Source organism: Pseudophryne corroboree, chromosome 6 (genome assembly GCF_028390025.1).
Source record: "Pseudophryne corroboree isolate aPseCor3 chromosome 6, aPseCor3.hap2, whole genome shotgun sequence".
Taxonomy (NCBI): domain Eukaryota; kingdom Metazoa; phylum Chordata; class Amphibia; order Anura; family Myobatrachidae; genus Pseudophryne; species Pseudophryne corroboree.
In genome coordinates, this window is record NC_086449.1 from 789,629,093 (window position 1) to 789,644,761 (window position 15,669).

Sequence of the window (15,669 nt, forward strand, 5' to 3'; positions counted from 1 at the left end):
ACAGACACTTACACACTGGTAAAACTCTCGGTAGCGCCCCCTGGTCATAGCTGGGTTATCCCTTCTGTAGACTTTGGCAATATGGTAGCGCTTAATGTTGGTAATTTTATTCATTGCTAAGTAACGGGCAAATGGGACCTGGCAGCACAGTTAAGGGTTACACTCAGCATTAGGCATGAAATAAAACATTTTATCCAATATATTTAAGTACCAAGCAGGACACTTGCTCCAGAAACGTATCTGTCAAATTATTTTCCTTTTTATTATTAAATAAGGTTTGTCTTTCTAAAGACCTGTTTTATTTCCTAATGTTAGTGGTAATCTATATAAAGGAGACCAGCCTTGATGATTGTAGTTTTGTGACACTGTAAGGCTTTGCATGGAAACTAAACCCAGTATTAGACATCAATGCAAATCAAAGTCTGTATCGTGTGATTATTAGAGTATACAGCCAAATATCCAAATACTTCCATTTGCAATAGTGGGTCAAATTTTTCTATGGCCCTGCTCACTTAGATCAAGCCTCATTAATACCATCCACTATTGGATTTCACGACAGGTATTAGGATGGGTGTAGGCTCACCCAAAAGAAAGCACTGAAGACTTGTTACATTAGATACTCATTATGGGGGGTATCCAATTATCCACAAAAAAATGTCACCCCCGCAAAAAAAAGGGCTATTAATTTGATTTTTTCCGGATGCTAATTTTCGGGCTATCCAATTATAGCCCTTTTTCTTTCCAGCAGAAAAATAATTTGCAGGACCCATGTGTTTTTGCGATAACTGGACTCTATCCGGAATTTTGTTTCAAGTAGCAATAACTACCGGCATCGGAGTTAATAATAAGAATTTACTTACCGATAATTGTATTTCTCGTAGTCCGTAGTGGATGCTGGGGACTCCGTCAGGACCATGGGGAATAGCGGCTCCGCAGGAGACAGGGCACAAAAATAAAGCTTTAGGATTAGGTGGTGTGTACTGGCTCCTCCCCCTATGACCCTCCTCCAAGCCTCAGTTAGGATACTGTGCCCGGACGAGCGTACACAATAAGGAAGGATATTGAATCCCGGGTAAGACTCATACCAGCCACACCAATCACACCGTATAACTTGTGATCTGAACCCAGTTAACAGTATGACAAACGTAGGAGCCTCTGAACAGACGGCTCACAACAATAACAACCCGAATTTGTTTGTAACAATAACTATGTACAAGTATAGCAGACAATCCGCACTTGGGATGGGCGCTCAGCATCCACTACGGACTACGAGAAATAGAATTATCGGTAAGTAAATTCTTATTTTCTCTAACGTCCTAAGTGGATGCTGGGGACTCCGTCAGGACCATGGGGATTATACCAAAGCTCCCAAACGGGCGGGAGAGTGCGGATGACTCTGCAGCACCGAATGAGAGAACTCAAGGTCCTCCTCAGCCAGGGTATCAAATTTGTAGAATTTTGCAAACGTGTTTGCCCCTGACCAAGTAGCAGCTCGGCAGAGTTGTAATGCCGAGACCCCCCGGGCAGCCGCCCAGGATGAGCCCACTTTCCTTGTGGAATGGGCCTTGACAGATTTAGGTTGTGGCAAGCCTGCCACAGAATGTGCAAGTTGAATTGTGCTACAAATCCAACGAGCAATCGTCTGCTTAGAAGCAGGAGCACCCATCTTGTTGGGTGCATACAATATAAACAGTGAGTCAGACTTTCTGACTCCCGCCGTTCTTGAAATATATATTTTCAATGCCCGGACCACGTCCAACAACTTGGAATCCTCCAAATCGTTAGTAGCCGCAGGCACCACAATAGGCTGGTTCAGGTGAAACGCTGACACCACCTTAGGCAGAAAATGAGGACGCGTCCGCAGTTCTGCCCTGTCCGTATGGAAAATCAGATATGGGCTCTTATATGATAAAGCCGCCAATTCTGATACTCTCCTGGCTGAAGCCAGGGCCAGTAGCATGGTTACTTTCCATGTAAGATACTTCAACTCCACCGATTTGAGCGGCTCAAACCAATGGGATTTGAGAAAATCCAAGACTACATTAAGATCCCACGGTGCCACTGGGGGCACAACCGGGGGCTGTATATGTAGTACTCCTTTTACAAAAGTCTGGACTTCAGGAACTGAAGCCAATTCTTTCTGGAAGAAAATCGACAGGGCCGAAATTTGAACCTTAATGGACCCCAATTTGAGGCCCATAGACAATCCTGTTTGCAGGAAATGTAGGAATCGACCCAGTTGAAATTCCTCCGTGGGGGCCTTCCTGGCCTCACACCACGCAACATATTTTCTCCAAATGCGGTGATAATGTTGTGCAGTCACCTCCTTCCTGGCTTTTACCAGTGTAGGAATGACCTCTTCCGGAATGCCTTTTTCCCTTAGAATTCGGCGTTCAACCGCCATGCCGTCAAACGCAGCCGCGGTAAGTCTTGGAATAGACACGGTCCCTGCTGAAGCAGGTCCCGTCTTAGAGGTAGAGGCCACGGATCCTCCGCGAGCATCTCTTGAAGTTCCGGGTACCAAGTTCTTCTTAGCCAATCCGGAGCCACTAGTATCGTTCTTACTCCCTTTTGCCGTATAATTCTCAGTACTTTTGGTATGAGAGGCAGAGGAGGGAACACATACACTGACTGGAACACCCACGGTGTTACCAGAGCGTCCACAGCTATTGCCTGAGGTTCTCTTGACCTGGCGCAATACCTGTCCAGTTTTTTGTTGAGGCGGGACGCCATCATATCCACCATTGGTTTTTCCCAACGGTTCACAATCATGTGGAAGACTTCTGGATGAAGTCCCCACTCTCCCGGGTGTAGATCGTGTCTGCTGAGGAAGTCTGCTTCCCAGTTGTCCACTCCCGGAATGAATACTGCTGACAGTGCTATCACATGATCTTCCGCCCAGCGAAGAATCCTTGCAGCTTCTGCCATTGCTGTCCTGCTTCTTGTGCCGCCCTGTCTGTTTACGTGGGCGACTGCCGTGATGTTGTCCGACTGGATCAACACCGGCTGACCCTGAAGCAGGGGTTTTGCCAGACTTAGAGCATTGTAAATCGCTCTTAGCTCCAGTATATTTATGTGAAGAGACATCTCCAGGCTTGACCATACTCCCTGGAAGTTTCTTCCCTGTGTGACCGCTCCCCAGCCTCTCAGACTGGCATCCGTGGTCACCAGGACCCAGTCCTGTATGCCGAATCTGCGGCCCTCAAACAGATGAGCACTCTGCAACCACCACAGAAGAGACACCCTTGTCCGTGGCGATAAGGTTATCCGCTGATGCATCTGCAGATGTGATCCGGACCATTTGTCCAGCAGATCCCACTGAAAAGTTCGTGCGTGGAATCTGCCGAATGGAATCGCTTCGTAAGAAGCCACCATCTTTCCCAGGACTCTTGTGCATTGATGCACAGACACTTTCCCTGGTTTTAGGAAGTTCCTGACAAGTTCGGATAACTCCCTGGCTTTCTCCTCCGGAAGAAACACCTTTTTCTGAACCGTGTCCAGAATCATTCCCAGGAACAGCAGACGTGTCGTCGGGGTCAACTGAGATTTTGGAAAATTCAGAATCCACCCGTGTTGTTGCAGCACTAGTCGGGTTAGTGCTACTCCGTCCTCCAGCTGTTCTCTGGACCTTGCCCTTATCAGGAGATCGTCCAAGTAAGGGATAATTAATACGCCTCTTCTTCGCAGAAGAATCATCATTTCGGCCATTACCTTGGTAAAGGCCCGAGGTGCCGTGGACAATCCAAACGGCAGCGTCTGAAACTGATAATGACAGTTTTGCACCACGAACCTGAGGTACCCTTGATGTGAAGGGCAAATTGGGACATGCAGGTAAGCATCCTTTATGTCCAGGGACACCATAAAGTCCCCTTCTTCCAGATTCGCTATCACTGCTCTGAGTGACTCCATCTTGAACTTGAATTTTTGTATGTACAGGTTCAAAGATTTCAGATTTAGAATAGGTCTTACCGAGCCGTCCGGCTTCGGTACCACAAATAGCGTGGAGTAATACCCCTTTCCCTGTTGTAGGAGGGGTACCTTGACTATCACCTACTGAGAAAACAGCTTGTGAATGGCTTCCAATACCGTCGCCCTGTCTGAGGGAGACGTTGGCAAAGCAGACTTTAGGAACCTGCGAGGGGGAGACTTCTCGAATTCCAACCTGTAACCCTGAGATACTACCTGCAGGATCCAGGGGTCCACCTGTGAGCAAGCCCACTGTGCGCTGAAATTCTTGAGTCGACCCCCCACCGCTCCTGAGTCCGCTTGTAAGGCCCCAGCGTCATGCTGAGGGCTTTGCAGAACCCTGAGAGGGCTTCTGTTCCTGGGCAGGGGCTGCTTGCTGCCTTCTCTTACCCCTTCCTCTGCCCCGAGGCAGATATGACTGTCCTTTTGTCCGCTTGTTCTTATAGGACCGAAAGGACTGCGGCTGAAAAGACGGTGTCTTTTTCTGTTGGGAGGGGGTCTGAGGTAAAAAGGTGGATTTTCCGGCAGTTGCCGTGGCCACCAGATCCGATAGACCGACGCCAAATAATTCCTCCCCTTTATACGGCAATACTTCCATATGTCGTTTGGAATCCGCATCACCTGACCACTGTCGCGTCCATAAACTCCTTCTGGCAGATATGGACATCGCATTTGCTCTCGATGCCAGAGTGCAAATATCTCTCTGAGCATCTCGCATATAAAGGAAAGCATCCTTTAATTGCTCTATAGTCAATAAAATACTGTCCCTATCCAGGGTATCAATATTTTCAGTCAGGGAATCCAACCAGACGACCCCAGCACTGCACATCCAGGCTGAGGCGATGGCTGGTCGCAGTATAACACCAGTATGTGTGTATATACTTTTTAGGGTAGTTTCCAGTCTCCTATCAGCTGGATCCTTGAGGGCGGCCGTATCAGGAGACGGTAACGCCACTTGTTTTGATAAGCGTGTGAGCGCCTTATCCACCCTAGGGGGTGTTTCCCAGCGCGCCCTAACCTCTGGCGGGAAAGGGTATAATGCTAATAACTTTTTTGAAATTAGCACTTTTCTATCTGGGTTAACCCACGCTTCATCACATACATCATTTAATTCCTCTGATTCAGGAAAAACTACAGGTAGTTTTTTCACCCCCCACATAATACCCCTTTTTGTGGTACTTGCAGTATCAGAGATATGCAAAGCCTCCTTCATTGCCGTGATCATATAACGTGTGGCCCTACTTGAAAATACGTTTGTTTCCTCACCGTCGACACTAGATTCAGTGTCTGTGTCTGGGTCTGTGTCGACCGACTGAGGTAAAGGGCGCTTTACAGCCCCTGACGGTGTCTGAGACGCCTGGGCAGGTACTAACTGGTTTGCCGGCCGTCTCATGTCGTCAACTGATTTTTGTAATGTGCTGACATTATCACGTAATTCCATAAACAAAGCCATCCATTCCGGTGTCGACTCCCTGGGGGGTGACATCACCATTATCGGCAATTGCTCTGCCTCCACACCAACATCGTCCTCATACATGTCGACACACACGTACCGACACACAGCAGACACACAGGGAATGCTCTTATCGAAGACAGGACCCCACTAGCCCTTTGGGGAGACAGAGGGAGAGTTTGCCAGCACACACCCAAGCGCTATAATATATATGGGAACAACCTTATATAAGTGTTGTTCCTTATAGCAGCTTAAATATATCAAAATATCGCCAAAAAATGCCCCCCCTCTCTGTTTTACCCTGTTTCTGTAGTGCAGTGCAGGGGAGAGTCCTGGGAGCCTTCCTCACAGCGGAGCTGAGCAGGGAAATGGCGCTGTGTGCTGAGGAGAATAAGCCCCGCCCCCTATTTCGGCGGGCTTTTCTCCCGGAGTTTTAGATATCTGGCATGGGTTAAATACATACATATAGCCTCAATGGCTATATGTGATGTATTCTTTTGCCATAAAGGTATTAAATATTGCTGCCCAGGGCGCCCCCAGCAGCGCCCTGCACCCTCCGTGACCGCTTGGTGTGAAGTGTGTGACTGAAGAGCCTTCTGCCGCCTGTTTCCGGACCTTCAATCTTCAGCATCTGTAAGGGGGGTCGGCGGCGCGGCTCCGGGACGAACCCCAGGGTGAGACCTGTGTTCCGACTCCCTCTGGAGCTAATGGTGTCCAGTAGCCTAAGAATCCAATCCATCCTGCACGCAAGTGAGTTGAAATTCTCTCCCCTAAGTCCCTCGATGCAGTGAGCCTGTTGCCAGCAGGACTCACTGAAAATAAAAAACCTAAAAACTTTTTCTAAGCAGCTCTTTAGGAGAGCCACCTAGACTGCACCCTGCTCGGACGGGCACAAAAACCTAACTGAGGCTTGGAGGAGGGTCATAGGGGGAGGAGCCAGTACACACCACCTAATCCTAAAGCTTTATTTTTGTGCCCTGTCTCCTGCGGAGCCGCTATTCCCCATGGTCCTGACGGAGTCCCCAGCATCCACTTAGGACGTTAGAGAAAGGATAGCCCCGGACGAGGCAATTAGTGCGGTAAATTACAGTGGATAATTGGACACCACCCATTGTATCTCACCTTCCTGTAGCTGTACTTTTACATTTATTCATCAGGTTCCACATTGTTTTACTCTAATTTTCATTGTCATTTCATGGATTAATCAACCACAAAATCACATGGATAACTACTTTATAAGGCATGGGTCTTCAACCTGCGGCCCTCCAGCTGCTGTGGAACTACACATCCCAGCATGCTCCGCCTCAGTTTTAGCATGCCTTAATAGCAAAACTGTGGCAGGGTATGCTGGGATGTGTAGTTCCACAGCAGCTGGAGGGCCCCAGGTTGAAGACCCATGGTATAAGGCTTTTGTTTTCAAATAGCCTTGAAGTTTCCCTATGTTCCTGACCTTCTTGTAAATGTATTTATCTACCCACCCATTGCACCTGGTTATAGCGTCTGTTTCTATTAAGAGAAAAACAATTACATAAGAAGGAACGCAATGTGTCACACAATACAACTGGAGCTAGCATTATAAGGAGCTGTAGGGCAACGTGTCTTTCTGACCACTTTCTGCTACAGCCTCTGTAAAGGATACTGTGAGATCGTAACGCAGAGACAGCAATTCCCCGCCCTGATCTTTCAGGTCATAAATAAGTTTGGAATCTTCCCCGTATTTTCCAGTTAGTGTTTCCTGAAAAATAAAAAATGACAGATGTTACAGAAAAATAAAAAGCAGCATTGTAGTAAGTATGGAAAGCCTGTTACATAGTTTATACTGAGCAAATACTGGAAACATTTTTATTAATGAGTAGTAGAAATTACTTACGCATTCTTAAGGGCCCATTCATCAATAATCGCAATGCGATCTGGACGTGATATTAGCACCCCAAAGCCGCATTGCTGCATGCAATTATACCGTCGGCATGTATCAATCTCTGAAAGGGGCCTGTGCCTGCGATTTACTTGGACTGGTAGCGGGACTCCTGCACATGCGAAGTCTGGAACCCTCTGCCAGCTAATATTGCAAAGTGTAACCCATAGTCTACAGCAACACAACGCCATCTTCAGATGGCAGTTGGTGTGGGGACCAAACTCGGTCAATCTGACAGCGTTGCTTCTCCCAAAGAAACATATAGGGGTTGCGACTGAAGTTGGAAATGGAGGGACCGAATCAGGTATTGGAGATACATGTTGCGGTTCCTCCTAGTTACATCTTGGGAATACTTCTTACTATTATCCTTTATTCATATGGCGCCACAAGGGATCCACAGAGTACATAATTACAATTACAGAGTACATAAATGAATAAGCAAAACAGGAAACAGTGACTTACAGCTGAAGACGAAGGACAAGTACAGGTACATAAACACGGCTGCAGAAGCACGTATCAGGGTGGCACAAAAACGGCGGGATTTGGTGCCATTGAAGATAGTTTAAATAAGAGTAGGAAAAGCACACGAGGGAAGAGAGCCCTGCTCATGAGAGCTTACATCCCCCGAAAAAAAATTTTTTCAGGGAATTTGCCACAAATCGCCACTTAAACATTAGACATTCTATTATCAAGAGGAGACGCTCGCCCCCTTTTCTGCTAAACAAATGGCTTAACATTGTTGCGTTGTTATAGGCCCTACACACTGGCCGATTTTTTGAAAGATATGAACGATCTCGTTCATAAATGAACGAGAACTCGTTCATATCTTTCAGTGTGGAGGCTCCAGCGATGAACGATGCGCGGCCCCACGCTCGTTCATCGCTGGTCCCCCGTCGGCTGTGCATGCAGGCCAATATGGACGATCTCGTCCATATTTGCCTGCACTTCAATGCAGCCGGGTGACGGGGGGGGGAGTGAAGAAACTTCACTCCCCCGTCACTGCCCCGCCGCCGGGCAGCTCGGCCAGTGTGTAGGGCCCTTAAATCCTAACACCAGTAGAAGGCGGAGAGTCAGATCTTTACCACCTGCTGTTTCTGGATGATCTGCAGGAAAACAGGTTAAGTCTCCCATATCCAAAATGTTTGGAGTATTTTGGATATTGTGTTTTTCCATATTTTGGAATATTTGCATGCCATGATGACATATTTTGGAGGTGGGACACAAGTATAAACAAAGAAAGTATTTAGGTTTCATATACACATAGACTGAGGGTCACTTTATACAACATTTGTAAAAAAAAAAAAAAAAAAAAACAACTAAAAGTGTGCTAAACAAACTAAGTACACTGAACCATCAGAAAGCAAAAGTGTCTCTCAGTCGTGCTCAAAAACTTTCCGTATTTCGGAATATTTCATATTTTGGATATGGGAGACACAACCTGCATTGGCAATGTGGCCAATTAAAGGCTCACTGGCTTATTTATAAACATAGCGCAATGCGCACAAATGCGATGTAACCAAGACCATCCAACCAGACACAGGTTAGATACAGTACGCTGCTTTGTCTGGGAAATTATCTTCATACTGCCAGCATAGAGTTAATTTAATGTTCCGGCTACTTTTAATGCTTGAATATCTCATTGGGTCAATTTATCTAAGAGCGTAAAAAAAGCAGACTTTTTTTGTTTATTGCTTATTTTTTCCCCCGCATACAGTTCAATTATAAGTAAAGAGACTAATATAAGGATTGTGAGCAAATTCCCTCCACCCGACCTCGTGTAGGACTCCATAAGACCCGGTGCGCTTGGTACCAGCATGCGACAAACCTGCTCACCTTCAGCTCAAACACGGGAGTGTCAATGGTCTCGGCACCGTGACGTTTAAAACAGTGGATAATGGTATCGAAAACCTTCTCCCGGATGGCCATCTGTTTGGGATTATAATCCCTTGTGCCCTGTGAAGAAGAGGGGAGATGGTGAGAAAAAAAAAAAAAAACTAAAGTAACAGAAAAAATAAAAGCAAAAAGGGAACACGATCCACAATTCTCAATATCTGGAGTTTTTGTTGGCAGCACTTATAATATACTTCTAGGCCCTTACGTCCTGTACACACACAGCGGCTCACCTGCACGGTTGTTTTTCTCACGTACACACACACACACACACACACACACACACACACACACACACACACACACACACACACACACACACACACACACACACACACACACACACACAACCACAATGTGTAGGCTATTTATTTATTTATAATTATTGTGTACTTGACAATGTTCCTCCTTGTGGATTTGTGTGTGTCTGGTCCACATAGTAAACTAGCAAGCCATCCTTTACACTGTAATGGGCCCTACACACTGGCCGATGTGCCCGACGGCCGATACGGTCCACCCGGCGGTGGGGGTAGGTGTGACGGGGGAGTGAAGTTTCTTCACTCCTCCCATCACCCTGCCCCATAGCCCTGCATGCTAATATGGACAATATTGTCCATATTGGCTTGCAGGTATAAACGAGTCGGCACCAATGATGAACGACAGCGGGGCCGCGCACCGTTCATCGTTGGTGCCTACACACTGAAAGATATGAACGATTTCTTGTTCATTACTGAACAAGATTGTTCATATCGCCCACTGTGTAGGGCCCTTTAGATCTATTAAGCAAGGGAGCATACTGTATGAGCACTGTCCTTTTGTCAGCCCTGAGATCACAGAACATATATTTAATGTTCATTCTAGCACCCTACACCTTTCAAATCCTGTGCCGTTCCTCTTTCCAGCCTGGGGTGTCACTCTATGCTGTGGTGCTTCTCAGTAGACACATGTCTGTATCACAGCACTGAGTAACAGATTAGAGTGTGCTGAGAAGCACCACAGCAAAGAGTGACACCCCAGGCAGGACAGCGGAACTGCACGGATTTTGAAAGGTGCAGGGTGCTAGAATGAACACTACTATTTATAAGAATTTACTCACCGGTAATTCTATTTCTCGCAGTCCGTAGTGGATGCTGGGGACTCCGTAAGGACCATGGGGAACAGACGGCTCCGCAGGAGACTGGGCACATCTAAAGAAAGATTTAGGACTATCTGGTGTGCACTGGCTCCTCCCCCTATGACCCTCCTCCAAGCCTCAGTTAGGACACTGTGCCCGGAAGAGCGGACACAATAAGGAAGGATTTTGAATCCCGGGTAAGACTCATACCAGCCACACCAATCACACCGTACAACTCGTGATATGAACCCCGGTTAACAGTATGATAACAACGGAGCCTCTGAACAGATGGCTCGCCATAACAACCCGATTTGTGTAACAATAACTATTTACAAGTATTGCAGACAATCCGCACTTGGGATGGGCGCCCAGCATCCACTACGGACTACGAGAAATAGAATTACCGGTGAGTAAATTCTTATTTTCTCTGACGTCCTAGTGGATGCTGGGGACTCCGTAAGGACCATGGGGATTATACCAAAGCTCCCAAACGGGCGGGAGAGTGCGGATGACTCTGCAGCACCGAATGAGAGAACTCAAGGTCCTCCTCAGCCAAGGTATCAAATTCGTAGAATTTTGCAAACGTGTTTGCCCCTGACCAAGTAGCAGCTCGGCCAAGTTGTAAAGCCGAGACCCCTCGGGCAGCCGCCCAAGATGAGCCCACCTTCCTTGTGGAATGGGCTTTTAGTCCCACCGCAGAATGCGCAAGCTGAATAGTGCTACAAATCCAGCGCGCAATAGTCTGCTTAGAAGCAGGAGCACCCAGCTTGTTGGGTGCATCCAGGATAAACAGCGAGTCAGTTTTCCTGACTCCAGCCGTACTGGAAACATAAATTTTCAGGGCCCTGACTACGTCCAGTAACTTGGAATCCTCCAAGTCCCTAGTAGCCGCAGGCACCACAATAGGTTGGTTCAAGTGAAAAGCTGATACCACCTTCGGGAGAAAGTGAGGACGAGTCCTCAACTCTGCCCTATCCATATGGAAAGTCAGGTAAGGGCTTTTACATGACAAAGCCGCCAATTCTGACACACGCCTGGCCGAAGCCAGAGCCAACAACATGACCACTTTCCATGTGAGATATTTCAAATCTACGGTTTTAAGTGGCTCAAACCAATGTGATTTCAGGAACTCCAAAACCACATTGAGATCCCAAAGGTGCCACTGGGGGCACGAAAGGGGGCTGAATATGCAGCACTCCCTTTACAAACGTCTGAACTTCAGGCTGACCTCCTTCCTGGCTTTGATCAGGGTAGGAATGACTTCCTCCGGAATGCCTTTTTCACTCAGGATCCGGTGTTCAACCGCCATGCCGTCAACGCAGCCGCGGTAAGTCTTGTAACAGACAGGGCCCCTGCTGCAGCAGGTCCTGTCTGAGCGGTAGAGGCCATGGGTCCTCTGAGATCATTTCTTGAAGTTCCGGGTACCAAGCCCTTCTTGGCCAATCCGGAACAATGAGTATAGTTCTTACTCCTCTTTTTCTTATTATCCTCAGTACCTTGGGTACGAGAGGAAGAGGAGGGAACACATAAACCGACTGGTACACCCACGGTGTCACTAGAGCGTCCACAGCGATCGCCTGAGGGTCCCTTGACCTGGCGCAATATCTTTTTAGCTTTTTGTTGAGGCGGGACGCCATCATGTCCACCTGTGGTCTTTACCAACGGTTTACCAGCATTTGGAAGACTTCTGGATGAAGTCCCCATTCTCCCGGGTGGAGGTTGTGCCTGCTGCGGAAGTCTGCTTCCCAGTTGTCCACTCCCGGAATGAACACTGCTGCCAGTGCTACCACGTGATTTTCCGCCCAACGGAGAATCCTTGTGGCTTCTGCCATTGCCCTCCTGCTTCTTGTGCCGCCCTGCCTGTTTACATGGGCGACCGCCGTGATGTTGTCTGATTGCTTCGTACGAAGCTACCATTTTCCCCAGGACTCGTGTGCATTGATGTACCAACACCTGTCCCGGTTTTAGGAGGTTTCTGACTAGAGATGACAACTCCTCGGCTTTTTCCACTGGAAGAAACACTTTTTTCTGGTCTGTGTCCAGAATCATTCCCAGGAATAGAAGACGTGTCGTCGGGACCAGCTGTGACTTTGGAATATTGAGAATCCAGCCGTGCTGTTGCAGCACTTCCCGAGAAAGTGCTACCCCCACTACCAACTGCTCCCTGGACCTCGCCTTTATCAGGAGATCGTCCAAGTACAGGATAATTAAAACTCCCTTCTTGCGAAGGAGTATCATTTCGGCCATTACCTTGGTAAAGACCCTCGGTGCCGTGGATAATCCAAACGGCAGCGTCTGGAACTGATAGTGACAGTCCTGTACCACAAACCTGAGGTACTCCTGGTGAGGAGGGTAAATGGGGACATGCAGGTAAGCATCCTTGATGTCCAGAGAGACCATGTAATCCCCCTCGTCCAGGTTCGCAATAACCACCCTGAGCGATTCCATCTTGAACTTGAATCTTTTGATATATGTGTTCACGGATTTTAAATTTAAGATGGGTCTCACCGAACCGTCCGGTTTCGGTACCACAAACATTGTGGAATAGTAACCCTTTCCTTGTTGAAGGAGGGGTACCTTGACAATCACTTGCTGTGAATACAGTTTTTGGATAGCCACCAACACTACCTCCCTGGCAGAGGGAGTTGCCGGTAAGGCAGATTTTAGGAAACGGCGGGGGGGAGACGTCTCGAATTCCAGCCTGTACCCCAGAGATACTGTTTGAAGAACCCAGGGATCCACCTGTGAGAGACCCCACTGTACCCGGGTCCGCCTGAGCAGCCCCAGCGTCATGCTGTGGACTTACCGGACGCAGGGGAGGACTTCTGCTCTTGGGAACTAGCTGTGTGCTGCAGCTTTTTCCCTCTACCTTTTCCTCTTGGCAGAAAGGATGAGCCTCTAGCCCTCTTGCTTTTCTGGGGCCGAAAGGACTGTACCTGATAATACGGTGCTTTCTTTTGCTGTGGGGTAGCTTGTGGCAAAAAAGTTGATTTCCCAGCAGTAGCTGTGGAAACGAGGTCTGAAAGACCATCCCCAAACAGTTCCACCCCCTTATAGGGCAAAACTTCCATGTGCCGTTTTGAATCGGCATCGCCAGACCATTGCCGAGTCCATAACCCCCTTCTGGCGGCAATGGACATAGCGCTTATTTTTGATGCCAGCCGGCAAATATCCCTCTGTGCATCACGCATGTATAAGACAGCGTCTTTTATATGCTCTATTGTCAGCAAAATATTGTCCCTATCCATAGTATCAATATTATCCGACAGGGAATCTGACCACGCAGCTGCCGCACTGCACATCCATGCCGAGGCAATAGCTGGTCTCAATATAATGCCCGTGTGTGTGTATATAGCTTTAAGGGTAGTTTCCTGCTTTCTATCAGCAGGTTCCTTTAGGGCGGCCGTATCCGGAGACGGTAGTGCCACCTTTTTTTGATAAGCGTGTAAACGCTTTATCTACCCTAGGGGGTATTTCCCAACGTGACCTATCCTCTGGCGGAAAAGGGTACGCTGCTTAGAAATTATCAATTTCTTATCGGGAGAAGTCCACGCTTCCTCACACACCTCATTTAATTCCTCAGATGCAGGAAAAACTACTGGTAGTTTTCTCACCAAACATAATACCCTTTTTTGTGGTACCTGGGGTATTATCAGAAATGTGTAATAAATTTTTCATTGCCTCAATCATGTAACGGGTGGCCCTATTGGAAGGTACACTAGACTCATCGTCGTCGACACTGGAGTCGGTATCCGTGTCCACATCTGTGTCTTCCATCTGAGGTAGCGGGCGTTTTAAAGCCCCTGATGACATTTGAGACGCTTGAACAGGCACAAGATGAGTAGCCAGCTGTCCTATGTCGTCAAACCTTTTATGTAAGGAGTTGACACTGTCACGTAATTCCTTCCGTAAGTCCATCCACACAGGTGTCGACCCCGCAGGGGGTGACATCACATTCACAGGCATTTGCTCCGCCTCCACATCATTATCCTCATCATACATGTCGACACAGCAGTACCGACACACAGCACACACACAGGGAATGCTCTGACAGAGGACAGGACCCTACAAAGCCCTTTGGGGAGAAAGAGGGAGAGTATGCCAGCACACACCAGAGCGCTATATACCACAGGGATATCACCTATAGAGAGTGTTTTCCCTTATAGCTGCCTTATTATGATATACTGCGCCTAAATTTTGTGCGTCCCCTCTCTTTTTAACCCTTTCTGTAGTGCAGGACTGCAGGGGAGAGCCAGGGAACGATCCTTCCAGCGGAGCTGTGAGGGAAAAATGGCGCCAGTGTGCTGAGGGAGATGGCTCCGCCCCTTTTTCGGCGGGCTTTCTCCCGCTGGTTTTGTAATTCTGGCAGGGGTATTTTTACACCTATATAGCCCCTGGGGTTATATATGGTGTTAGTTTTGCCAGCCAAGGTGTAAATATTGCTGCTCAGGGCGCCCCCCCCAGCGCCCTGCACCCATCAGTGACCGCAGTGTGTGGTGTGCATGAGGAGCAATGGCGCACAGCTGCAGTGCTGTGCGCTACCTTGGAGAAGACAGAAGTCTTCAGCCGCCGATTTTTTCCGGACCTTCTTGCTTCTGGCTCTGTAAGGGGGACGGCGGCGCGGCTCCGGGAACGGACGACGAGGTCGGGTCCTGTGTGCGATCCCTCTGGAGCTAATGGTGTCCAGTAGCCTAAGAAGCCCAAGCTACCACCAGTAAGGTAGGTTCGCTTCTTCTCCCCTTAGTCCCTCGTTGCAGTGAGCCTGTTGCCAGCAGGTCTCACTGTAAAATAAAAAACCTAAACTATACTTTCTTTCTAGGAGCTCAGGAGAGCCCCTAGTGTGCATCCAGCTCGGCCGGGCACAGAAATCTAACTGAGGCTTGGAGGAGGGTCATAGGGGGAGGAGCCAGTGCACACCAGATAGTCCAAAATCTTTCTTTAGATGTGCCCATTCTCCTGCGGAGCCGTCTATTTCCCATGGTCCTTACGGAGTCCCCAGAATCCACTAGGACGTCAGAGAAATGGGGTTTAAATCAGGTCAGTACTTCCGTTTTATTATTATTATCCTTTATTTATATTGTGCCACATGGAATCCGCAGCGCCAAATTACAGAGTAGATAAATGAAAAATCAAAATGGGACAACAGTGACTTGCAGATGGAGCCACACTAATTGGACCCCGCCTCTTTGCACACCTGGATCATTCTACCTATTAGGTAGCAAGCTGCACACTGAGCCACAGAAAATCCCGGTTCTACACCGGCCCTACATCTTGGCTCAAACTGCTCATTGAACCACAGACATCCCGGCTCTACACCGGCTGTACATTCCG

General features: G+C 48.0%; 1 protein-coding gene across 1 annotated transcript in view; it reads right to left on the bottom strand.

Annotated features, from left to right (window-relative positions):
• LOC134933531 (histidine--tRNA ligase, cytoplasmic-like) overlaps positions 1 to 15,669 on the bottom strand; it is a 47,127-nt gene that overhangs the window by 23,316 nt on the left and 8,142 nt on the right. Inside the window, exons 3-5 of the mRNA XM_063928787.1 lie at positions 9,168 to 9,287; positions 7,059 to 7,154; positions 13 to 138 (exon numbers count right to left, since the gene is read on the bottom strand). Coding sequence (XP_063784857.1) covers positions 13 to 138; positions 7,059 to 7,154; positions 9,168 to 9,287 — 342 coding nt within the window. The remainder of the gene's footprint in view (positions 1 to 12; positions 139 to 7,058; positions 7,155 to 9,167; positions 9,288 to 15,669) is intronic.